Genomic DNA, 24,667 nt, shown 5'->3' on the forward strand with positions numbered 1-24,667 from the left:
ACGGCCTTGTCCTCCGCGGGAGGCTGGGGCCTCCCAGCAAGCTCCTCCTGCGTCAGGTAAACGAACTGTGTTCCTACCGCAAACCCATGACATTGCAGGAATCGTGCTGCGAGGGTCCACAGCCACGTGGCTGAAAAGCCACGGAAAGAAACGAGAGCAACCCAAGGGGACAAAGGAGTCGTACCCTCCCAGAGAAGCCATGGCCGGCACGCCTCTCGTGAGCTGCGATCGCGGTCCTCCGGCTGTGCGCGTGGCCCCGTCAACAAATCCGGACGTGTCTTGGACACCCAGCCCCATGAAGCCGGCCTGGTGGAACCAGCGTCCCCACTGCTGCCCCGCCCGGGACTCTCCGCCACGTTCATTCCCTCACACACAGCGCCCCCTCTGAGCCAGAACATTTCACCCCAACGCGGTCGCTGCCCGGGAGGACCGTGCATGCGTCAGTCTGCCTCGAACCCCAGCACGTCCACCTCGCGCCCTGCCCGGGCCCCCACCCCTTTGAGGTCGGATGTGCTGGAGCCCGACGGAATGCTGGGAGGGCACAAGCAGTCCGCACTCGTGAAGATTCCTAGTCGAGGCGTCTGCTCGAGTCCAGCCCCACCACTGTCCCGCCAGCTTCGGCCGAACGCTTCCCATCTGACACCAGCCTCCCGACCGGCCGGTGGGGAGGCCCGAGGATGGCACAGGAGCGTCCCGGCGAACACCGGCTCTGGACCGATGCGGCTGCACCCCTCCCCACACAACCCTCAATTCCGCCCTCCACAGCCCTCCCTGCGAGTCTGAACGAGCACAGGGCAGGGGACGTGAAGGTGTGGGGCAGCGGGGGAGTTAATCCTGACACCGTCTAATCCCACATCCAGGTTCCAAAGCCACCACTTTACTCTCCTCTCCTCCCCCTGCAAACAAAACAGCAGGTTCACGACACATGAAATTCCCCTGTTGCACAGGCTAAAATTTGATTTTTTTTCTTTTAAGAGCCAATGTAAGCCCGTAGTGAAATCAAGAGGTTCCGTGAGACTCAGGTGGCTCACATTTCGGGACAACGTGTGCTGACCACAGGCTGCAGGTGTCCATCACCCTGCATGGAACTGGGAGGCAGGACCCCGACCCGTTTTGAGATTTCTGCCCCCGGTTCTAGACTCAAGCAGGACAGTATGTTCCGTGCACCCGGCGCCCTGGGCTGCAGCGAGCTCCCGTCCCCCCAGTCTTCCCCCACCAGACCTCTGAGACTTCTAGAGCCACTGGGAGTGACACCAGGAGAGGTGGGGCTCACTAGCTGACAAGTCTAACAGAATTCAAGTCACGTGGACTCGTGGTTATAAAGATACACTAGGGCGGGGACGCCTGGGGGGCTGGTCGGTGAAGCGTCTGCCTTCAGATCAGGTCATGACCTCAGTATCCTGGGGTCAAACCCCACATCGGGCTCCTTGCTCAGCAGAGAGCCTGCTTCTGCCTCTCCCTCTGCCTCTCTCTCTCTCTCTGCCTCTCATGAATAAATAAACAAAATCTTAAAAATAAAAACAACACTAAGGCTGCTAACACATCTTGGCAGGATGGGAAATGCCCAGAGGAGGATGTCTGTTTCCAGAGTCACCAGCATTTTTCCAGCTCATGGCCAAAGAGGAATGCAGGCTCTGGAAGGCAAAGCCTTTCCTGCTGTTTCCTCCATGTTTCCTAAGCAGCCAACCATATTCCACCGAAATTCTCGGAGGCGATGAGCTCACAGCCACACTGACGTGTGGAGCGCCAGGCCCATCTCACTTGGCACGAGGATCACCTGGTGAGACAGAGGCACAGGGAGATGGATACGTGGAGGTCCTACAACTCTTTCACGGCAAGGAGATTGCCAGCTTGTGCATGGGGCCCCTCACTGGAACCTCACGGACCCCTGAGCAGGCCCGACTCATGTTCCCCCAATTTCAAAGCTGGGAACCTGAGGCCCAGAGAGGCTGTATGGCGGGCTCAGGCTGCACAGCTCCCAGGACTGGACCGAGCCCGCCATGGGGCAATGCACACGCAGGAGCAGAGACGCTCCCCTGCAAACCTGTCAGCTTGGCTCCCGTGACACGAGTCCCCAGATAGGACAAGAGAGAGAGAACACCGCGTACCAGCCATTCTAGGAACAGCAGCAGCGCCCTGCCCATGCCCTGTGCATCCCATGCCCTCCCATTCCATTCTTGGGGGTGAGCGGGGGACCAGCCAGGGTTGCCTTCTCCAACAGCCTCTCGGATCAAGAGTGGGCTCTGGACGTCCCGGTCTTCTCGCCAGGTTTCACTGTCATTATGGAAATTATCAGTCCCCAAATGAACCATTCATTCACTGTTCCCCGTCTGTCACCTCCCACTTGAGTGTCAGCCCCGTCAGACCAGAACCCAGACAGTCTTCTGCGCAGTGAACATGCCTAGAAAGTGTCTGGTACTTAGGTTCCCAACAGGGATTTTTCCACTGGATACCCATTTTACGGATGAGCAAACTGAGGTCAGAACAGGGAACCACAGGACGCCAAGTGGCACCCCACCTTTTCCTCCACCAAAACCCCTCCCTCCGGTCTGACACATGCTCTGTCTACATGGGGATCCCAATAACCTCAGCCTCGAAGTCACTATCAGGTTTAGAAATGTACGGATGAGATCTGGCCTTGGTCCACAACCTCTCTGACTTCAGAATGATCTCGTCACTGTGAATACCACAGAACACACGTAGGTTGCTGAAGGGCCAGCTATGCGCCCACACGCGCAGCGTCTCCCTGTCTGATGGGGCTGAGATGAGTGTCATTGCCCGCTCCCAGTCCTGCTGAGCAACAGGAAAAATGCTGCTTGCATCATTGTCTCATTCATCACAGGTAAAGACCGTGTGCAAACCTGGGGATGCGGCCAGTCGGGGGTCAGAGCATCAGAGGCTGGCGGCACACTTCGCATGGACCCGTCACACGGCAGGCCCACGGCTACAGCAGCACCAGCCCCCTGGTCATTCCCGGCAAGAAGTTGGAAGTCATGCTTCAGATCACAACTGGACAGCCCCTGGCCACCCCACACCCCAGGGCAGGAAGACTGAGTCGGGGAGGCAGAAGCAACCCCACCCTGCACCCCCAGACCCACAGGTCCCGGTGACGGGAGCCTGAGTCAGACCCCTCGTGTGCACTTTCCAAATTCTCTCCAACAGATTCATCCAAACTACAGGAAGGAAACAAATGGACCAAACACTGCACAGCTGTCTGAAACCCCCAAATTACAGGCAACCGCAAGACCCCAAACTCACTTTTAATCCAAATCAAATCTGGAGTTTCGTGAAGGTCCTCCCCGCCCCCCACCGCGTGTCCAGGCCACGAGGCAGCCGCCAGTACCTCCAGGGAGGGGACGCCCTTGCCCACGGGCTGTGGGTACTCGCGCAGAAGCCGCTCCTCGTCCAGGAACTTCCCGTCGCGCCCGTTGCTGGCCGGCTGGAACAGCCCGTAGTTCAGGACATCCTTCAGGCTCTGGGTCAAGGAGCACAGGATCCGCTGCTTCGCAACCCAGACAGTGGCATCCGGGTTAAACCGAATGCACTTCTGCGGGGAAGGAAAGACCCCGATCAGTGGTGCGGCCCACCCCACCCAGCACGCAGCCAGAGACGTCAAGGTGCTTCTGTCCAGGTCCTCTGAGCAGCGGACCTCCCGGCGATCTAGGACGTCGCTTGGAAGCAGACCCTGAGTAAATACAAAAGGAGAATGGCGCAGACGGAACCGTGGGCTTCGGTGGCCTTGCCTCGGATCCCCACGGCACCTGTGGTGGTGTTCTGGTTACCAACACGGCCTACTGCCTTGGGCCGCTCCTGCCCCCGAGTGGAGCTTCTCCAATCCCAGCGCTTGTGGCAACAGTGCCAAACCCCCCCCCAGAAGAGCGTCTGGGGCAGCAGGTCCGGGTCGGGCCCCCCAACCTGCACTCCTCACGAGTGTGGTCAGGGAAGCACTCTGTGAGGACCGCGGCTCAAGCAGATTATAGCAGGATTTAATTTTCACATCGGCGGCACATCGACATCTCAGGTACGGATGGAGGTCTCGGCTCGTGACCTCTCAGATGGGAACGTCCACGGCAAGCGTCTGTGTGCCACGCAGACACTGCACACAACAGCCTTGGGACACCGACCCCGCCCCCAAAGCAGAGAGGAAGGCAACGACGGAACACAGTGTGATTTAAAAATCCGATCAGTTGCCACAAGGGCTAATTTTTTTTAAGATTTTATTTATTTGAGAGAGTGAGCGAGAGAGCATGAGCCGGGGGAGGGAGGGGGGAGGAGAGGGAGAGGGAGAAGCAGACTCCCGGCTGAGCAGGGAGCCCGATGTGGGGCTCGATCCTGGGACTTGGTATCATGACCTGAGCCGAAGGCAGACGCTTAACCCACTGAGCCGCCCGGCGCCCCAACAGCTCATTTTTTAAAACTTCAGTAGTGTAGACAGCGCCTGCAAATCAATCCTGAAGACCTTCAAACCCGAACAGTGCCACGAAGAACCCAAAGGCCGCGTCTCGGCCATGCTCCTGGGTGCCTTCTGTGAGATTCCACCAGTAAGCCACAAAAACAAACACCAGGCCACGTCCACTTCTAACAGAGACTTCTCGTTTTCTCTTGAATTAAAATGATGTTTTATTGAACAGCCGTGAGCAGGAGCTGAAGGGCTTGCTTTATCCCCGCAAAAACCTTCAGAAAGGACAGGAGGCTAGGGCCACTGTCTCCTGGGGGTTCTGCGTGCCCCGGGACGCAGCGGCCTCCTCCGTGAGCCTGAGCCTCTGGGAAGCCCCTCCCAGCAGGGAGAGCCAAGCCCGCTGCTCTCAACAACGGGGAACGTTGAGCAGGCAGCCTGGAATGCCACCGCCCAGGAAACCTGACCCGGGAGGCAGGAACGCTCCATCTGTCCATCGCTAGTATCAAAGGCTGAATTCACGGGTACCTCGGAGCTCCTCCTGGGGCTACCAGGCTGGGTGGGGGCCAGCTGCTCACATCAGAGACACTTCATGACTGCCCGCACCCCTGCCCAGCCCTGGCTGAGGGGCAAGAGTACCTGGAAACTTCGGGACAACAAACTAGGTCTGTCCGACGTGACCAGGTGGGGCTGCGGATAACTCGCCACTTCCTGTGTCAGGAGTCCCCAGGGGCCTCCGGTTCTAACCACCCAGACACCCAACTCAAGTTCCCTCGGATACTAGCACCCTAGGAAGGCTGAGGCCTCCGCACGGCGGCCGCAGCAAAGGGGCTACCAGCAGGGAGGGCAGAGCGGAGCGTGCGCTGGGACCTGCTCCCAAGGGACCCATCTGATCGCAGGTGATCGCGGGTGATCAGAGTGCCCACTCCACTTTGGGCAGAGCCGGGGATGCGGAGTCTGTGCCCCAGGCGGGCCAGCCCTGCACAATGAAGAACCATCCTCCTCTAAGAAACATCAAGAAGGCCCCATTCAGAAACTTCCAGAAGGAGCAATTGCTCAGCGGTCAGAAAGGCCTGCGCGTGCAGCCCGACTGCTCACACTAACCTTGTGATCCTGGGCAAACCCACCAGCCCAGCAGTCCCCGTTCCCAGGATGAAAATCACGGCACCTACACTGACCTAACTCGCGGGGCTGTTGTCGGGGTCAGACGAACGTAAATGATACATGCCGCTGGGGGATGACTGCGTCCTGCAAAACACGCTGACGTCCTAACCCCCTTTATCTGTGCGTCTGATTTATTTGGAAATAGGGTCTTGGCAGATTTCATCAAGTTAAGATGAGGTCATAACAGAGTAGGGTGGGCTCCAATCCACTATGACTGTGTCCTTACGAACAAGGGAAACGTGGACACCGATATGCACGTGCCACGTGAGGACAAATGCAGAGACGGAAGCATGCCGTCTGCACGTCAAGGAGCGCCACGGATCGCCAGCAGACGGCCAGCAGCCAGGACAGAGGCCTGGCCCCGACGCTCCCTCCCAGCCTCAGGGAGGACCCAGCACTGCCCACGCCCGGATCTCAGCCTCCAGCCTCCAGGACCAGGAGACAAGACAATGCCTGCGGTTTCGGCCCCATCTGTGGTAGCGAATTACAGCGGCTCCAGGAACTAACACACGGAAAGGTGCATCACCCCCGCCATCCTCTCAGAGAAGAGCCCGGAGGTCTGAGCACCCTGCTCCCCAGCAACCCCTTTCTTTCCACGTGCAATGGGTGCTACCCGCGTGCTCACACCCGCCACCAATAAAACCACGCTGCAGCCAGTTCAGAAGGCACCGGACAAATCCTGCTCCCCTTGCTCACCTACCCCTCATCGACCCCCTTCCTTACCCAGCACCCACCTCGGGCAGAGCCCGCTGCAAGCACAGTCCTGATGCGGGGATCCAATCAGTGAATGACAGCCGGGAGCCAGAAAACCACAATGAGCAAACCAGCTCTAAGCCACGTTTGAAGTGGTGATGGGATGGGAAGGCAGAAAACAAATGCCCAGTGAGCCCCCGAGGATGCCCCGAGGGAGGAGGAAGTCAGGCCGCCTGGGAGGGCACGCACACCCGGGACCGTGCCCATGAACAAAAAGCCACGTGAGAGTTTGGGATGGCATTTCAGGTCATGGGCTCAGCACAGGATCAGCAGGGGACGTAGCTGGAGAAGCGGCGAGTCAGGCAGGTGGTAGCTTTCTGCACCCCACTCTCACCTGATGCAGTAGTGAGAGCAGCTGGTACCATACTTCTGTCTCCATACAGCCCTGTGAGATGGGTATTCTTCATAAGCTTTTACAGGTGTTCTCAGGTAGGCGATTTGTGAGAGGACTTACATAGTACAGGGAGGACTGCACAGAATGTCAGGAATCCCAGAGCCCAGCCACTGCCATTAATGGGCTGCCTGAGGGAACACCTTTACTCCTCCAGCTTCTGTCTTCTGCATAAATGATCCTGTACCAGCACCAGGGCAGGCATGGGTGGGGGCACATGAGATGACTGAGATGGGGGTCTTGCCCCTAAGGAGCTCAGAGCCTGGTGGGAGAGGACAATGATGGTGATGGTAGTGATGATGTTGGTGGTGATGGCGATGATGGTGATGATGATGGAGATGGTGATGATGATGATGATGGTGACGATGGTGATGATGGTGGTGATGGCGATGATGGTGATGGTGATGGTGATGATGGTGATGATGATGGTGATGGTGATGATGATGATGGTGATGGTGATGATGGTGGTGATGGTGATAGTGATGATGGTGATGATGATAGCAATGGTGATGGTGGTGATGGTGGTGATGGTGGTGATGGTGATGATGGTGGTGATGATGATGGTGACGATGGTGATGGTGGTGGTGATGGTGATAGTGATGATGGTGATGATGGTGGTGATGATGATGATGTCACGTGATGATGGTGATGGTGGTGGTGATGGTGATAGTGATGATGATGATGGTAATGATGGTGATGATAGTGATGATGGTGATGATGGTGACGATGGTGATGATGGTGGTGATGGTGATGATGGTGATGATGGTGATGGTGATGATGATGGTGACGATGGTGATGATGGTGATGATGGTGATAGTGATGATGATGATAGTAATGATGGTGATGATGGTGACGATGGTGATGATGGTGGTGATGGTGATGATGGTGGTGATCATGATAATGGTGATGATGACAGTGATGATGGTGATGATGATGGTGGTGGTGATGGTGATGATAATGGTGATGATGGTGATGGTAATGATGGTGGTGATGGTGACGATGGTGATGATGGTGGTGATGGTGATGATGGTGGTGACCATGATAATGGTGATGATGACAGTGATGATGGTGATGATGATGGTGGTGGTGATGGTGATGATAATGGTGATGATGGTGATGGTAATGATGGTGGTGATGGTGGTGATGGTGATACAGCTGTGGTTAACATTTATTGAATCTTAATATGCCAGGAACTATACTAAACTGTATTTACCTTCACCACAACCACAAGTGAGGACTATTATCATTATTATTATTGCTATAGATACAATTATATAATTACATATCATATGTGATCTCATATGTAATGAATACAATGCATGTAATATACATTTACATTTAACAGATATGATTATGACTATTAATATAAAAACAATTATTATTATTATTCTCAGAAGGGGAAGCGGAGCCTCAGAGTCTCACGTAACTACCCCAAAGCCACATGTCTGGAAAGTGGTGCAAGTTCAGGGCGAACGCAAGCCGAGTCCGCCCGGCTCCTGGAGATTTAACTGATGCTTTATTTCCTCTCCATACACACCTGGCCACCCTCAGAACACAACATACTTGACAGTCCCTGAGAAAACTGGGCGGAAACTTAGGGTCAGCTTGCTTAAGGATCAGGGAGACACTGCCTTTGTTCTGAGTTTCCAGTTACCTGTTACTTTGTCCCGATGCTGAACATGGACGGTTACAAGGCAGAAACAGTTTAACCTCCATAACAAAGGACTATATTGGGGAGATTCTAAATAATTGTTTTCAAAGAAGTAAAATCTCGCCTCTGACATGTCGGTAGCTTTGAAAAGTGGACAAAGTGACAAAGCGCCGGGCACGCTGGTGTTGGGAAGATGCGCGGCACACGGCCCCACCGACATACCATGGCTGTGTCTCTGGAACAGCAGGCGAGAGCGACGGTCTTCTTCCCCCTACGGCCGGGCTTCGGGGGCCCTCGAAGAGCAGCAAAGCACATGCAACAAAGATATCGACCCAGTACGAATTCATGACTGAAAACCACTTGCAACCAGCTCCTCAGCCTGACGACCGTGGGACGGTTACTCTAACAGGGCGCTTGACACAAAGGAACACGCTGGCCGTGACCTAAGCACACAGGGCAGGTGAGCACATGGGGAATTAGACCCCAAGGGACAAATCACGGTCACCAATCTCACAAGCCAAGCCGGCCCAAACTGACCCCCACCCACACCTCCACCTCTGCCCTAGTCCCCCACTCTTTTTATCCTCACCCTCCTTCCAAATCTCAACGGTGGGACCACCTCTGACTCCAGAATCCCGGGAGATGGGCTCCTGACTCCTCTCCGGACTTCACCTTCTGGATCAGCCTGGGTTCATCTACAGCCTCGAATGTTTGAGTCCCCACCTGCGCCTGCCACTGCCCAGCAGGCCCCCATCCGTTCTCACCTGGGTCACTCCAGCAGCCCCTGCACAGAGCTCACCTGCCTGTCTCTCAGAACCACACAACTTCACTCCAGTCCCATCACCTGTGTCCCCTCGTGACCCAATCTCTCAAATGCCTGCACTCCCACCGAAGGGACACAGGGAAGGAATCACTGATCTGGACCCCACCTCCTTGTCGGGACATGCCCTGCCTATCAATGCCCCCCTCTGCCCTTGCCCCGACCCCATACACCTGTGCACCTGTGTGTGCGCGCGCGCGCACACACACACACACACACACACGCATACACACACACACGCATACACACACACAGAAACATACACACACATACATTCAGGCAATGCCAAACCACTCTCAGTACTTCTCTGGCACGTCAGGCCGTGTGTGTCCCTGTGCACCTGTGCCTCCAGCTAACCGTCCCTTCCCCTCCTCACCTGCCAGCTGAAATCACACCTTTCCCAACTGGGATCAGGATTCACCCATTCTGGCCTCCCCCAAGGTTGAGCTGACCACGGAGTGTCCCGAACTGAACCCAAGGAACTAGTCTGCGCACCCACGGAGCACAGTCCAAGCTAACCAGCTGACCCCTGCTCCCTCCTGTCCGGCCTGTGGGTCGGCTGACCCCTGCTCCCTCCTGTCCGGCCTGTGGGTCGGCTGACCCCTGCTCCCTCCTGTCCGGCCTGTGGGTCGGCTGACCCCTGCTCCCTCCTGTCCGGCCTGTGGGTCGGCTGACCTCTCCTCCCACCTGTCCGGCCTGTGGGTCATGGCCTCTCCATCCTGCTTTCTTTCCTATAGGAGGGACAGACCAGCGTGTACTTTGCCTTATGACATTTCAGTAACTATCACTCTTTGATGTCCTGGTGCAACACCCCAAACACCGAGAGGTCCAGATCCACCTGAAAAACCTCCCCGAGTGTCTGGGCTGAGCTGGGTGGGTTTAAGATACGGAAAACTTGCAAGTGGATGTAACGACACCTCCAAGACCCAATCAGAGTGGCTTCTCCCTTGAGGAGCAGTGCATTCATGGGGGGTTGGGAAGGAGGTGGGAACTACAAAATCCAAAAGCAAGAGCAGGCCTCTGTGACCGACATCAGCCTCGGTTTAAGGATCTGTCCAGGAAGCTCCTAGGTTCCTTCAGGCCAGCTCCAGCTCTTTTCAGGTTTTCTCAGCCCCCAGAGGCCCTGACCCCCTAGAGAGAGGCATATTCAAGCACCGGGAAACCTGCACATCTTCTTCTAGGATGTCCACCCAACCCCAGGCACGTGGCCCCACCCCAACCCCCAGCTGATTAGCGCTCCTCCCTACTCCACGCTACGAGCTGCAACAGGAGAACAAGGGTGTGTGTCTATTTGTGGCACAGCCGTGCCTGAAGCTCCGTAAGTATTGCTAGAACTGCACTGAACGCCACGTTTCGGAAATGGACAGCTCCCGGGTCACATAAGCCAACATAGAGTAGGGTCTGGTCGGGACCACAGGGAGGATGGTGGGAGCTGCCACGACCGAGCGCTCGCTTAGTGCCCAGGGCACTGTGAACACGCTATCTTGTTAGCATACAGCAACGATCTGGAGAGGGCAGACGGCCCCCACGCTTGCAGAATCGTAAGCGGCACAGCTCTGGCCGGCTGGATGGTTAACCTGTATGCAGCTCCACCCTCCACTGGTAAAGCTCACGGCCAAACTCAATGTAAAATGAGATTTCCAGTAGGAGAGAAGCCCACTCTCCTGCTTGGCCAACGTGAGTTGTAGCCTCTCTGCAAGCTGTGAGGTTAACGACCGAGAATCCCAGGATACAAGCCAAAGAACGCTGGCCTTGGGGACGGGGAGGCAGACGCCCAGTGTGGGTCTGCCACGTACACTGTGCCTAGCTGTTTTCTAGGGCTGTCTTAACAAAAGAGCACATCTGGGGGCTTACAACACGGGCATTCGTTGCCTCCCCGTCCTGGAGGCTGGAGGCTGGAAGCCCGAGATGCAGGTGCGGACAGAGCTTGGTCCTCCTGAGGCCTCTCTCCTTGGTGTGTCGATGGCTGTCCTTTCCCTGTATCCTCACGGGGTCACCCCTCTGTGTGCATCTGTGTCCTGATCTCCTTTTAAGACACCATTCCTGGGGCGCCTGGGTGGCTCAGTCGGTTAAACGTCTGCCCTTGGCTCGAGGCATAATCCCAGGATCCTTGGATTGAGCCCCGCACCAGGCTCTCTGCTCAGCGGAGGAGTCTGCTTCTCTTTCTGCCCCTCCCCCCACTCGTGCTTTCTCTTTCTGTCTCTCAAAAGTAAATAAAAAATCTTAAAAAGATACCATTCCTATTGGATGAGGTCCACCTGACCAAAGTCATTTTACCTTCATCATCTCTTTAAAGACCCCACCTCCAAATATACTCACCACCCGAGGTGCTGGGGGTTAGAACTTCTACACAGAGATGGGGGTGGAGGGACCACTCAGCCCATAACACTGTGACCAGGGCCAGTCTCAGCCTCACACGAAGCACCACATGCTCTGGGTGGGCCACGTCTGTGTTGTCAACTAACACACACGATCCACAGAGGAGCAAAAACTCTGCGCTCTGGGGCTGTGTGCCCACCGCTGCCCGAGTGGTTGGCCTATGGGGGCAGGAGGAGGCAGAAGCTGGACAAGACTGTTTTTTTTTTTTTAAAGATTTTATTTATTTATTCGACAGAGATAGAGACAGCCAGCGAGAGAGGGAACACAAGCAGGGGGAGTGGGAGAGGAAGAAGCAGGCTCATAGTGGAGGAGCCTGATGTGGGGCTCGATCCCATAACGCCGGGATCACGCCCTGAGCCAAAGGCAGACGTTTAACCGCTGTGCCACCCAGGCGCCCCTGGACAAGACTGTTTTTGACTTGCAACAACAGGACAACAGAATCCTGAGGAAGAGAGCAGACTGGCTCCAGATCTGTTCTGGGTCCTGTACGATGGGGGTGACGGCAGTGGTCGTTCCGTGAGATCTCCACGAGGGTCCGGAGCAGAAAGAACGGTAAATATACTGCATAACACACGCATCGTTCAAGTGCGTGGTCAGGAGGCCGGGGCAAACCATCAACAACGCCAGGCTGCACCGCGCAGACACACTCCGTCCGCCCGCTCCCACACACTGTCGGCTCACATTCCCCAGACGGGACTTCAACCCACCTCACCCTTGACTTCCACCCAGAAAAAGTTAAAAATACAAAGAGAGGGAGAGCTGCCGAGGCATTTGGGGGTAGTGGTGCCAAGGGCACACCCCCTGCATCGCCCTGGACCAGCTCCAGGAGCCAGCGCTGGAGACACAGACCCCAGTGAGAATAAACAGCCCAGCAGCATTCAGCAAGAACTCGGAAGGTTTGGAAAGAAACCTAAGCTTCTGAGCACATCGCTCATGGCAAAGAAGTGCGTTTCAACATTCAAAACTTCCTCTGGGTCACACTTTATGTCCTTATCAGTGCTTTTATGATGCGTTGTAAAAGAGCCATGCTAAACGCAACGTGCCAGGAGCCATTTTAAGGTGAATTCAGGCACGTTTGGGCCTTGAACAGCTGCTCGTGCACAGCGTGCAGATTTGCACACGTCCGAGAAACAGCCGGCACCACAGAACCCAAACCGAGACTGGGCGGGTTCCAACACAACCGTCCAAACAAAACCATGCTTCCGCTGTGGACAGAGACCTCCCAGGCTGGAACCTGGGGCAGCAAACAGGGAAACATTCTCTCGGGTAACACATGAAGCTCCAAATAAGGGATTTCTAGGGAAGAAGAAATGCTGGGTGACCTTGACTGAGAAGGGCAGCCCGGTCTGAGGACGCTGAAGTCCAGGAGGCGCGCTATGGATTGTTCAACACGAATGAAGGATAAAGAGGCTGTGTACTCGTTTTTCCAACCACAGTGAGATTCTCCAAACAGTAAGAGCCTCATCGCCACCTGCTGCTCTGTGGAAGTGGTGGGAAAACCACGTGCTGTGGCTCATTTCTAAGGGGCTAACTGGCAGTGCTTGGCCATTGTCAAGGGGACGGGACACAGAGGCACTGGCCTGGAATCCGTCAGTGACTCAAGCCCTCCCTGGAGGCAAGTTCATTCTCCTCTTTCACTAGCCATCGTCGGGGGGGGAAGGGGTGCTCCGGAAGTAGAGTGGAGGAAAGGACATTCTGGGGGGGGGGGATCACGTGGTCCTGACCTCCAACACATCTCATGTGCTCCTGGAGGTTAGGATTAGCACTCCTGAGCCCAAAGAGACACAAAGAAAGCTCAGAAGGGCTCCCAGACACACACAGCTGTGAGAGGCGGGGCTGCAGATCCCTGGGTCCCAGCAGCGAACACAGAGCCATGGGTCAGCACGCAGGGGCCGAGAAGTGGCCGGGAGACGGGCAGGGGGCAGGGGGAGGCCGTGGTGGATGCAGCACGGACACTGTGGGGTAAGACCCCCGTCCATCCAGAGACGAAGCGTGTGAAAAGAAAGGTCAAAACTGAGGGCAGGAGTCAGACCTGGCAGGAGGAGTCACAGAGATCGGACCACAGAAGGTGCCGGAAGAGAAGTGCCGCGTCCTTGGCTTTAACGCAGAAAATTAAATATGGATGGTTTGTGCCCTGGCACTGCCACCTTCTGGGTAATTCTTATCAGCCTGGGACACCGGGGGAGGAGGAGAGATCCGCTGCTCATCGGCGTGGCCTTTGAACTGCAATGTTCTCAACACAATGTGAGACTTACAAAGCTTTTTCACGGAATGTGTACTAATTCCAGACCAAAGCCACTTCCCCAAATGTTATTTTCTCAGAGAGATTTAAGTAGGTATTAAGTCGAAGCTTAAGCAGAAGGGCACAGCAACGCAGACATTTGTCACAGGGGCTACGGAGACCCCGGCAAGCCGGGCCGACCGCTGTCCTATGTGAAACATTAACCTAATACCCAACAGGAGATGCAGCGTGGAATCCCTACAACACACAAAACTGATGCTGGTTAAATGCGGTTTTTAGGGGGTTTGATTTTGTTTTGTTAATGATGCAAATGAAAGCAAAGCCCCTCTCGGCCTTCAGCCAGCTGCCACGCGAGATGAATAATGACCCACACGATCGAGGCCCCCCCTGGAGCCGTCCGTGTTTTAAACCACTTACAACTGCTAGTTTCCTGATTAAAACTGTGCAGTATAAACCACTCCATTTACGGACAATGAGGATGATTACCATCACCACATCACAGAGAAAATGGAGGCAGAGGGAAGTCAGGGGCCGGGCAAGAGGGGCTCTCTTTGGCCTTAGCACCAGAGTCCATGCCTTCCATCCCCCCAAAAAGGGATCCAAATGGGCACCACAAAGACATAGCAGGGCCACTCCGGGTAGAGCTCAAAGATCCAGACCGTCTGTTTCCGTAATGCAGAAGGGATGGGCGGAGGGAGGGAGGAAGGGAGAGACTGAGAGACGGAGAGATGGATGGGTGGATTGATGGAGATGAAGGGATGGCTGAAGGGATGGATGGATGGGTAGACAGATGGCTGGGTGGGTGGATGGATGGATGGATGCGCGGGTGGATAGATGGGTGGAGGGAAGGACAGATGGAGAAAGGGATGGAGGGATGATGGATGGCTGAATGGATGGAGGGACGGATGATGGATGGAGGGATGATGGATGGCTGAATGGATGGAGGGACGGATGATGGATGGAGGGATAAATTAAAGGATGGGTGGAGGGATGGATGGAAAGGATGGATGGAGGGGTGCAGGGATGAATGAGGGATAGAGGGATGGATGGAGGGATAATGGCTGGGTGGATGGAGGGAGGGATGGATGAAGGATGGAGGGAAGAATGGAGGGATGACAGATGGGTTTATTGAGGGAGGGACTGATGATGGATGCAGGGATGGATGGAAGGATGGAGGGATGGATGGACAGATATATGGATGGATGCAGGGAAGGATGGAGGAAGGGATGGAGGGATGATGGATTGGTGGATAGATGGAGGGTGGGAGGAATGGAAGGATAAATGGATAATTGGTGAATGTCAAAGAAAGAAGTCTCAAAAATATACTCCTAGATGTTAAAAGTAAGTTATGAATGACATTCCCAGTATGATGCCAGCTGTATATGGTTTTTTTTACACAACACAATGCTGTATAGTGATCACTAGTGCATACGAACAAACAGCAAGAGACGAGAGAGACTCACACTGAATTCATGACTATGTTTGCCTCTGAGGAGAGGGCACTGGGCATGAGGACCACAAGACTTTGACTTTAGCAGGAAAGTTTTAATCCTAGGATTAAGAAGTGATAAGATGCGGGACACTTGGGGGGCCCCATCAGGTTAGCATGGACTCTTGATTTCAGCTCAGATCATGATCTCAGGGTTGTGAGATCGAGCCGCTCGTTGGGCTCCACACTAGGCGTGGAGCCTGCTTGAGATTCTCTCTCTCCCTCTTCCTCTGTCTCTCTCCCCCATGCACATTCTCTCTCTCTCTCTAAAAAAAGAAAGTGACAAAATGCTAATCACTGTCAATTATTCATAATAGATACACTGGTATTTATGATATTATTCTTTGATTTGTCCTAAATTTTTAATTTTCTTACATTAAAGAAAAAATGAACAGCATCAAACCAAGACGTAAGGCCATTTCTCAGCTTCTTAGGGGTCTCCTTGGCAGGACTGGAGTCAACCCTGGGCCACACTGCAGGCACTCAAAGCTCTTGAAGGAAGGACATTATCACCATCACCTCCTTCAGCCCACTGGGTCCTCTTGACTTTTCTTTCAGGGCAGAAAATGTGCTCAAGTCAGAGTCATGTACAACTAATTTTCTAATTAAGTCTAAAATCCCAAACGAATTTCCTTTTGGTAGCAAACCAGCAGGCAGGAAAGAGTGTGCTCTGAGACAGGAAGATCCAGAAACAAAATGGCTGCCTGAAAGACGGAGACCTTTTTTGATGCAAGAGTTTTTCATGTCTGTGTTGCCTGGGCTACTGGATCACGTGTGAGGCCGTGGCATGATCACGTTCAAGGCACCAGTGTGGTAAGTGTTGGTCTCGGGGGCGGGGGGCAGTCAACTGAAGAAAACATGGCTCTGCCTCCCAGTCCACACACTGCATGACTCCACTCATAGGGAAAGTCCCGAGAAGGCAAATCCATAGGGACAGAAAGCAGGTGGGTGGTTGCCAGGGGCTGGGGGGCAGGGGGACGGGGGCTGACTGCTGATGGGCAGGGGTCTCCTTCTGGGGTGGTGAGAATGTTCTAAGATTGCGGTGATGGACGTACTCATCTGGGAATTTACCAAAACCCTTTGAACTGTACACTTTTAATGGGCAAATTGCATGGAAAGGGAATTATATCTCAATTTTTAAAAGAAATCTTTTCCCCTGTGCTGAGAAATTATCAAGATGCAGGCATCACATGTTAGAACTCGCTGATGCCAGGGGCGCCTGGGGGGCTCAGTCGGTGAAGCATCTGCCTCCGGCTCAGGTCATGATCCCAGGGTCCTGGGATCGAGCCCCATGGGGGGCTCCCTGCTCAGTGGGGAGCCTGCTTCTCCCTCTCCTCCCTGCTCTTGCTCTCTCTCCCTCTCTGTTTCTCTCTCTCAAATAAATAAATAAAATCTTAAAAAAAAAAATATGCCGACACAAGTCACAGGGAAGGAGCCTTCGAACAGCCAGGGCACAGTCTCGTGCAAGAGCCGCACCTGCTCCGACCTCATCGACGGTCATCAGGAACCTGTCCGTGGGTCTCTGCCCCCATCCACACCACCCTGGATTCTTGCAGGAGCCTCCCACCTGTTTCTACTTCCTTCGCTCCTCGGGGGCCCCACAAACTGCTCAGATGTCACCCCCTCGCCCGCCGGAGGCAAGGGTTCAGACGACATCTTTCCCTCTCTCACCAGACATTGCTCATTCAGACACACCAGCCGCGGGGGCCAAGGATGCACAAGCCAGACCGGGAGCACTGGTGGAGAGAGACGCTGGCCACGCAGTCACCGAGCGCGCACCTGCGGAATCTCGGTTGTGCAGGGGGCGCAGGGGAAGCAAGGGCCATGAGGACACCTCAGGTGGGATCAGCGGGGCAGGGGAGGTGCACCATGTCCTATCCGATCTTTATCCTTAAACAGTAAGAGCTCCTAGGGGAGGCTGATGGGACGCGGTGGGACTGTGTTTACATGGCAAGCAGTCGCCTGGGGCAGGCTCCCCACTGAGCAGGGAGCAGGCAGGTGGCGATGGAAGATCCCACAGCCAGATGGCGGTGACGTCTGCACGACTCGGCAAAGTCACTCAGAATCACTGAATAGGTATCCTTAATGTGAGTGAACTTCATGGCTTGTAAACTATGCCTAATTTAAAGTTAACCACTAGCTGAGAGAGGGAACAGCAGTGGGACCAGGTGTGGGGGTCAGAGAGAGGAAGGGAGGGTCCCGGCATCCCCTCCAGGCAACGTGAGTTTTCACTGAGCAGATGTCAAGGGAGAGTGAGCTCTGCCCCCTGGATGGGAGGTCAGAGCTGGAGATGCGGCCGTGGCTGCGGCCGTCCCTCGCTCAGACATGGTCACAGAGGCCCTGGGTGTGGGAAGAGGATGGAGTGAGCCCTGGAACTCCTGAGCTCTGCACTGAGAGGTGAGTAGAAGGCAGGGGTCCCAGGGGAAGAGGAGGGATTCCAGGAAAAGGACTCTGGTTTAGATGGGAAACGAGCCCCTGGCAGAGCAGAGCCAGGGAGCCAGGCACGGCCTGCCCCCTCCTCCCCCAGCTCAGCCCCCACACCGCTCAGCCCCCTAGGGCCAGGATGTCGCAGAGAGCAAGGCAATGGGATACCCGACCCACAGACCATCTGGAAAGACAGTCCTAAGACAAACCTTCGTGGAGGGGAGGTGGGAGATGGCTTGTTCCCAGAAGCCTGGCCCCCACGAACTCCTTCAAGAAGACACATAGCCCTCACCTCCTGAGGGGCCAAGAGTAAAGAATGTGTGCCCACCAACGTGCTCGAATAGAGTTTTTCCTTCCTGCCCAGACCTTCCAGAACCTTCTCTCATGATGGATGTCTCTGTAGAACGAGCAGCCAAGAGGGAACACCAGAGGCTTGATTCACAGCTACCAAACGAGGAGAGGGACTCAGAGATTGCCAAGACGAGTGAAGAAGTCCCAACACTCAAAGTCACAGAAGACCTCAGATAAGACCAAATACAGCGACATGTCTGCGACAAAAGGTGAGGAAGGGATTAAAACCTGGGGGTGGGTGGGTGGGACCTCTCTGCCGCGGGTGTTCTAGTTTGATCCTCAATGACAAGCGGAAGGCCACAGTCACTTGGAAACCAAGCATGTCTGACAGTCCGTTTGAAAGCAAGTGATAGATGGTGGAGTGTCCCCGTCAGCTGATACGTGCGGAGGGCTGCCGGGCACCGCGGGGACACAGCGGGCACCACGGGGACGTGGCAGGCACTGCGGGGACGCGGCGGGATGCTGCTTTGGGGGAGAAGTTGCTTTGGGGGAGAAGTTCGAGTGTGTGTGCGGGGTGGGGGGGACGGATGAACGGCAAAAAATTGTCTTTGAGGGTCAGGCTCACAGCTCAGATGCTTTTTCCTGAATGAAATAACAAAGCTGAAGATACGTAATGAACGGAAGCATCCGAAAGCAAAAGAGGAGAGACTCATTCTCCCAAAGCACCTGCCGGGAGGGGGCCGGTCCCTGTCCCTCGTGGACCCGTCCGGACGGGTCGTGGTGAACCCGATGGACAAGGGCCTGGCAGCTACCGCCGACCGAACCAGGGCCAAGCCCTGGGCCAGCGGTGGGTGCTGGGGTGGGCGCTGTGTGCACCCAAGGAGGGCCCGTCACAGGCTCCTCCCGCCCTCCCCGGGATGGGCCACCCAGGGCGCGTTAGAAACCAGACCGCCGTGAGCTCAGGGCCAGCTCTGCTCCCACTTCCCTCAAAACTACAAATAACAGAGGAGCTGGAGTTTGTGCTGATTTTCACACACGCTGCTCGCTTAAAGGCCCCGGGTGCTGACCGGTACTGCATTCGACCCCACGGTGAGCCCTGCATGGCCCTGTGAGGGACTCTGTTCTGCTGAGGCCACGAGGAGGCCGGCCAGACGCGCCCGCTAAGAGGTGGAAAACCTCCTCCCACTGGAGGAGGGAGACTCAGAACACAAGTCACTTAAAGAAGAGACAGGTCCAGACCACACCTGGGTGGGGGGGACGCGCCAGGGACGGGAGAGGGGCAGCCTCCTGGCTCCCTGAGACACTGCCTCCCCTTGGGCGGGCGGACACAGGGGTGACAAACTGGCACAGCGGCTCCCACGGTGCATCTGGGCGGAATTCCAGGGTCTGTCCCGCGTCCCTGGCTCCAGGACTCGACCTGGCAGGGGCCCGCACGCAGGAACAACGGCTGCTTTGTTGCCGGCGTTCGTGCCCATGGGAGTGCTGGTCTCAGCCTCCAGGGGCTTTGTTCATCTTCACAAAGTGAAGAGAGTTGATCTTTAGAAGGTTCCGGAAACAATTATGCTCGTAGGAGCAGAGACCAAACCCCTGGTGGACCTTCTTCGTAGCTGTGGGCCTGGAGAGCAGATGTCTATCCATCAGTAATTCTCGACAGGTTCCCGAAGCCTCTGGCACAGTGGACAGAACCCACCACGCCACCCACCAGGAAGAGGTCACGGCAGGCAGAGGTGGGACACGGGCTTCCAGGCCAGCTCCCACTACCCTGTACCCGCCAGACCCAGCGTCGTGGTGACTTCTCCAACGTCCCACGCCCTTACTCACGCCCCGTGGGGCATCTCAACAGCCATGACGGCAGAATGGCCTCTCTCTCCATTGTCACTGGTGAGTGCCCGCTCGGCGTGGGCAGCGCCAGCTCTGACCAAGGAGACCGATGAAGGCAACAGACGCTCAATGCGCACTTGCTGTCCCCTGGTCCCAGCCTGCACTGGCTCCCTTCACGCCTGCGGGTGGGCCCAAGCTCGAGACCTTTAGTGCCATTCCCCAAAACACACGGCGGACAGTGGGGGGGTTGAGTTGGAGCCATCTCGGACGCACCGACCCCGGGATGTGCCTTCTCCAAGGCTGCCCACGGGCCACCTGCCGCGGGGACAACGCACCGCAGAAACGAATCAGGCAGCAAGGGAGCACACCCAGCACCTGCTTCTGGCGGGTTTGGAGGCTCTGGGCCGTGTGTCCCGGGCCACCTGCTTCTCACCGGCCCACTGGGACCAGGAGGGTGTCGGTGGGGCCTTCGGGGGTGGGTGATGTTCCATCTCCTCGTCCGATGCTGGTTACACGTTGTGCTCACTGGGTGATGCAACGCCCAGAGTGACCGCTCACAAGTGCCGCCCAGCTCGGCTGTTTCACCAACTCGGGGAAGTAACACACGCGAAGAGCTTAATCCGGCGTCTGGCGCACAGGAAGCGTGCGGGAAGTTACCGAAGGGCGCGCTGGCGCTGTTCCGGGACCCGGGGTTTCCCACCGAGGGACCGTGTCCGCGGGACAGCAGCGGGACGGGAGCGAGGCAAGGACAGCTCGCCCACACACGGTCAGAGCAACAGAGACGGCACGCTGCAGACGGCTGCCCGCGGCGGGCAGAAACAGCCCAGAAACAGAGATGCGCGAGAGAAGGAGAGGAGGCAGGCGGAAACCAGACACGCGTTCGTCCGCAGAGAACGCGCCTCAGGTAAGAGAAGGAAGGTCTACAACAGGAAAAGAAAAAGCCACAGAACCTAAGAAACAAAAGAAAAAGAAAAAAGAAACCAAAAGAGTCGTTTTCAAGATGAGTCAGTGCCAGGCTATGAAATCAAACGGAAAGCCAGAATCCCAACCACAATCCATCGGGAATTACGAGGGTCGGAGCAAAAGGGGCCCACGTGAACACACCATAAAGGAACGCTCGAGAACATCGTGGCGGACTATGAGGAGAGGCGCCGGGGACGAAGGCAGATACGGAGAAGCCCTCGGACGTGTGGCCGCTACCCCTGAAACGAGAGCCCAACCCGCAAGCCGGAAGGAGCAGCGTGTGAGAAAAGCTCCCAGACACGACAGGCCAACGGCATCTGCAGAGGGGAAGTTTTCCAGGAAACACGGGGCGGCCGGCACCACCAGCAAGCACCCAGAGGCACCAAGCAAGCACACAGCAGGACACACGCCAGGGCCGTGGGCAACGAGAAGCCCCGAGGGCTACTGGGGGCCAACACAGGAAACAGCCGAGGGCCCAGGTTTTGAGAGACGACTGGGAGTCAGCGGTGGGCAGCGCGGGCGAGGCCAGGCCAGACAGAGCTCACGTAGCTTAGCAAATGGGCAAGAGGACGGGACACGGGCTCCTTCGAGCACAGAGCAGCAGGGCAAGAGGCAGGGCCTGCCTGGGCGCCGAAGGCCTCACTTGCTAACGTGTCCACTGTGTACCTGTCCTCCGCGAGGCTGGTCCCTGTGCCCCTGAGGCCTGGCCTCTGCCCGGCACATAATAGGAGCTCAGTAAGGGGACCGAGGTGCCAGCAGCATGCTACGAGGCGGACAAAGGCACAGCCGACGGGAAGGAGGGAAGGGCGGGGCAGGTGCACGACGTGCAGGACGCCACCAGGACAGGCCGTGCAGAAGGTGACCAGAGGCAGCCTCGAGCTCAAGCCATGCTTGGCACAGACCAGCAATGAGCGAATGGGGCCTACCGTCTGCTGTAGGTCCTGGATGAGGATGCGGATCACGAGCGTGTTGCCCTGGCCCTCCTCCGTCCTGGCGACGCTGGGCTTCTCCGCTGTGGCCCGGATGGTGTCATAGATGGTTTCTTCTTTAGAGCTGTCCGACTCTGACCCCACGGAGTAGTCGGAGAAGCTCTGGGCCATCTCGTCTTCGCTGGAAGTCGGGCTGCGCGGCATGGCTGCTGTATGTCTGTAAGGAGGGGGAGAAGAAACACAATGGGGGGATGTGAAAACTGCATATAGAAACCCCAGGGCTCGGCGGAGACGGGCGTCTCAGGTTCACGGTCCTGCACCTGCTGGCGTAACAGCTGGCAGAGCTACCGTGCGTGACGCACGGGCCTCCCTGGAACCCGGACCAGGAGGCAGCCGGGGCCAGGTCAGGGGCCTGCAGGCTCTGCCCTGAGCTGGGAACCCCACATGCTCAAGGAGCCCTAACTAGCAGTGGCCACAACCACAGCTTACAGGGATCCACCAAAGGGCCACGGGGGCAGTTTGAGGCCTTCCGAGGTAAGAAAACAAGCTACCTTCTGTTTTTCTTTGAAGACAGAGCACCAAAAGAGGGAGAAACGCAAGCTTCGGGTCAGAATGGTACCAAGTTCATGCTTTAATAACCCCTCTGCTTCAAACACAGAGCAATGATGGGTAACGTGTAAAAATAGAACAGAAGGGCAGGGCCAGGCTCAGAAGGGAGATAGTCCCGGGGCCCAGGAGTCTGGCAGAGCCTGAAGTTGTGAGCAGGCTGACTTAGGGGAGACTCAGGGGTCCCCAAAAGTCTGTGGCAGCTGGGAGTACAGCTTCGCCACCATCAAGTCCAGTAGAGGATCCCCAAAAAAGACCAGATCAGGGCGCTGACCATGGCTGATAGGGAGCACAAAGAAGGATGTGGACATAACTCTGGGAGCACACTGCCCAGTGACACCCCCATCTCTGTGGACAGGGTTCTGGAAAGGTTAGGATGAGAGCTGGTGTGAGCCCGGATACCGGGGAGCTGGTTAAAGACGTGCCATCCCAAAGCAGCAAATTCACTTCTACTCGAACTCTGTAACAGAGGTCAAGGCCCTGTGCACGTGGAAAGTGGGCAGGGGTGTTTCAGGGACGGAGGCCACCCGGATCGCGGAAGGACTGCCTGGTGAAGTCATGGCGTCCTCCCACAGAGGGCAGGACCCAAAACAGAATATCCAGGGATTTGCAGGAGGGGGCGGGAGGGAGGAGCTCCCTGCACATGTGCCCCAGGTTCCAGGCCCAGCAGATGCTTGGGTGAGTGTCCCCTGCTCTCGTGTTTCATGATCGGGGTGGCTCAGAAAAGTCCCAGTTCACCCAGTGCCTATTCTGTGTTCATCGTGGGAAAACGGACACCCAGTATTTATTTCCAGAGTTCCTTTAATGAGAGCAAACGCCCGCAGGAGCTGGAAGCGTTGTACCGCTCTGCCCATGGGGCCAGTTCTGGGATGCCGGCAGCCACTGGGAGCATGTCCATCTCCACCCCAGACCTTCCTGAGGTTACCAAACACCCAGGTGCACACAAAGCCTAACAAAGCCTAGGAGCTGCTCCAGAAATACACAGCCTCCCCAGGGGAAGGGCAAGACCAGGACCAGGGTCAGAGCCTCCCTTGCTGCCGAGAGGGTCTGCACCGTCCTTGGGGGAGAGGCCCAGATCGTGGGGCCCACAGACAGTTCTGTTTGGCCTGCACAGGGTTTTAAACATCTAACCTGAAGATTCCATACGCAAACCCAGATTTCTGGTTCATGGTGACCATCGGGAGACTCTGGCAATGCTGGGACGGCCCAATGACACCCAGGGGCAGGGGCGAGCTCCAGCACACCATCTCCCCGCCGCATGCCCTCTCCAGGTCCCCCTCAGGCTCTCCTCGTTGGCATCGGTCACCTTCCTGGTCCTCCCACCGTGAGCATGAGAGCCTGACAACAGTTCCATCCGTTCATTCATGCCGGCCTCTGTCTCCTAGACCCCCCGCGAGGGGTCACCGGACCCGTCCAACGTCTCAAACAGCAGATCATCCACATCACCCAGGGAGATTTTATTTTTTTTCGATTAAAATTTCCAAAGTTAACCCCCATGTGATTCCGAATTACAGTTTCAGAGCCGATGGGTCTTTTCTGTATTCACCGTCAGACGCATCTGTGAGCTCGGCTTCATGCCTTCCCCAAGGAGCGCAAATTCTGGTGAGGACAAGACAGCGGTGGCTGGGGACAGGATCCGGGTGCTCCTGGCTCCACCCCAGCAGGGTCCCCACCCGCCTGGCTGCAACCGCTAGCAACGTGCTGCTTCCTGCCCTGACCATCTACCCTTGCAAAAGTACGCATCTGGAAATGACACGGTATACGGTATGCACAGACTTTGCAGCATATAATACAGTAACAACTCTCATGTGGAAATAACATAACAATGTACAATTATTTCCACATAGCCTCTAATTACAGCATGTTATAATAAATCATATAAGCATTCACGTACAAACATGTTATCGAATTGCATCCATGTAATTATTTGCAACTACGTCCACGTCCCCGTGAAGCGCATCCCCTAGAACAGGGGTTGCTCACCCTGGCCACAGAAGTTACTTGGGGAAGCTGTAAGAAAACAAGAGTGCCGAACTTCTGAGTGAACTGGTCTGGGACGCTGTCCCTGGAAGCTCCCCAGGGGGCTGTAAGGAGAAGCACCTGTAGCGGAGCCCGGGCAGTCCGTGCAAGAGCTCGGCAGAAGCCCAGGTTGGGGCGCAGGGGCGCAGAGACGCAAACCTGCCTTCTCCAGGGCGGGAGAGACCATGGGAGAGGCGCGGCGCTCACCGCCTCAGCTGTCAGCATGGACACAGGTCCATCCCGCGGGACCTCCAGTGGCTTCTTCCTGCCCTGACGGGGTACGTTAGCCCAGAGCACCTTCTGCTCCAGTAAAGAACCGCGCTTCCCTC

General features: G+C 56.1%; 1 protein-coding gene across 6 annotated transcripts in view; it reads right to left on the reverse strand.

Moving 5' to 3' along the window:
* Positions 1-24,667, reverse strand: part of SHANK2 (SH3 and multiple ankyrin repeat domains 2) — a 503,000-nt gene that overhangs the window by 410,906 nt on the left and 67,427 nt on the right. For all 6 annotated transcript variants that reach the window (XM_026482959.4, XM_026482956.4, XM_026482958.4 and 3 more), the window contains 2 exons: positions 21,711-21,930; positions 3,344-3,547 (listed from right to left, as the gene is read on the reverse strand). In XM_026482959.4, the coding sequence (XP_026338744.3) occupies positions 3,344-3,547; positions 21,711-21,917 (411 nt within the window). In that variant the 5' untranslated portion in view covers positions 21,918-21,930. The remainder of the gene's footprint in view (positions 1-3,343; positions 3,548-21,710; positions 21,931-24,667) is intronic.

Source organism: Ursus arctos, unplaced genomic scaffold, assembly GCF_023065955.2.
Source record: "Ursus arctos isolate Adak ecotype North America unplaced genomic scaffold, UrsArc2.0 scaffold_23, whole genome shotgun sequence".
In the NCBI taxonomy this organism is placed as follows: Eukaryota; Metazoa; Chordata; class Mammalia; order Carnivora; family Ursidae; genus Ursus; species Ursus arctos.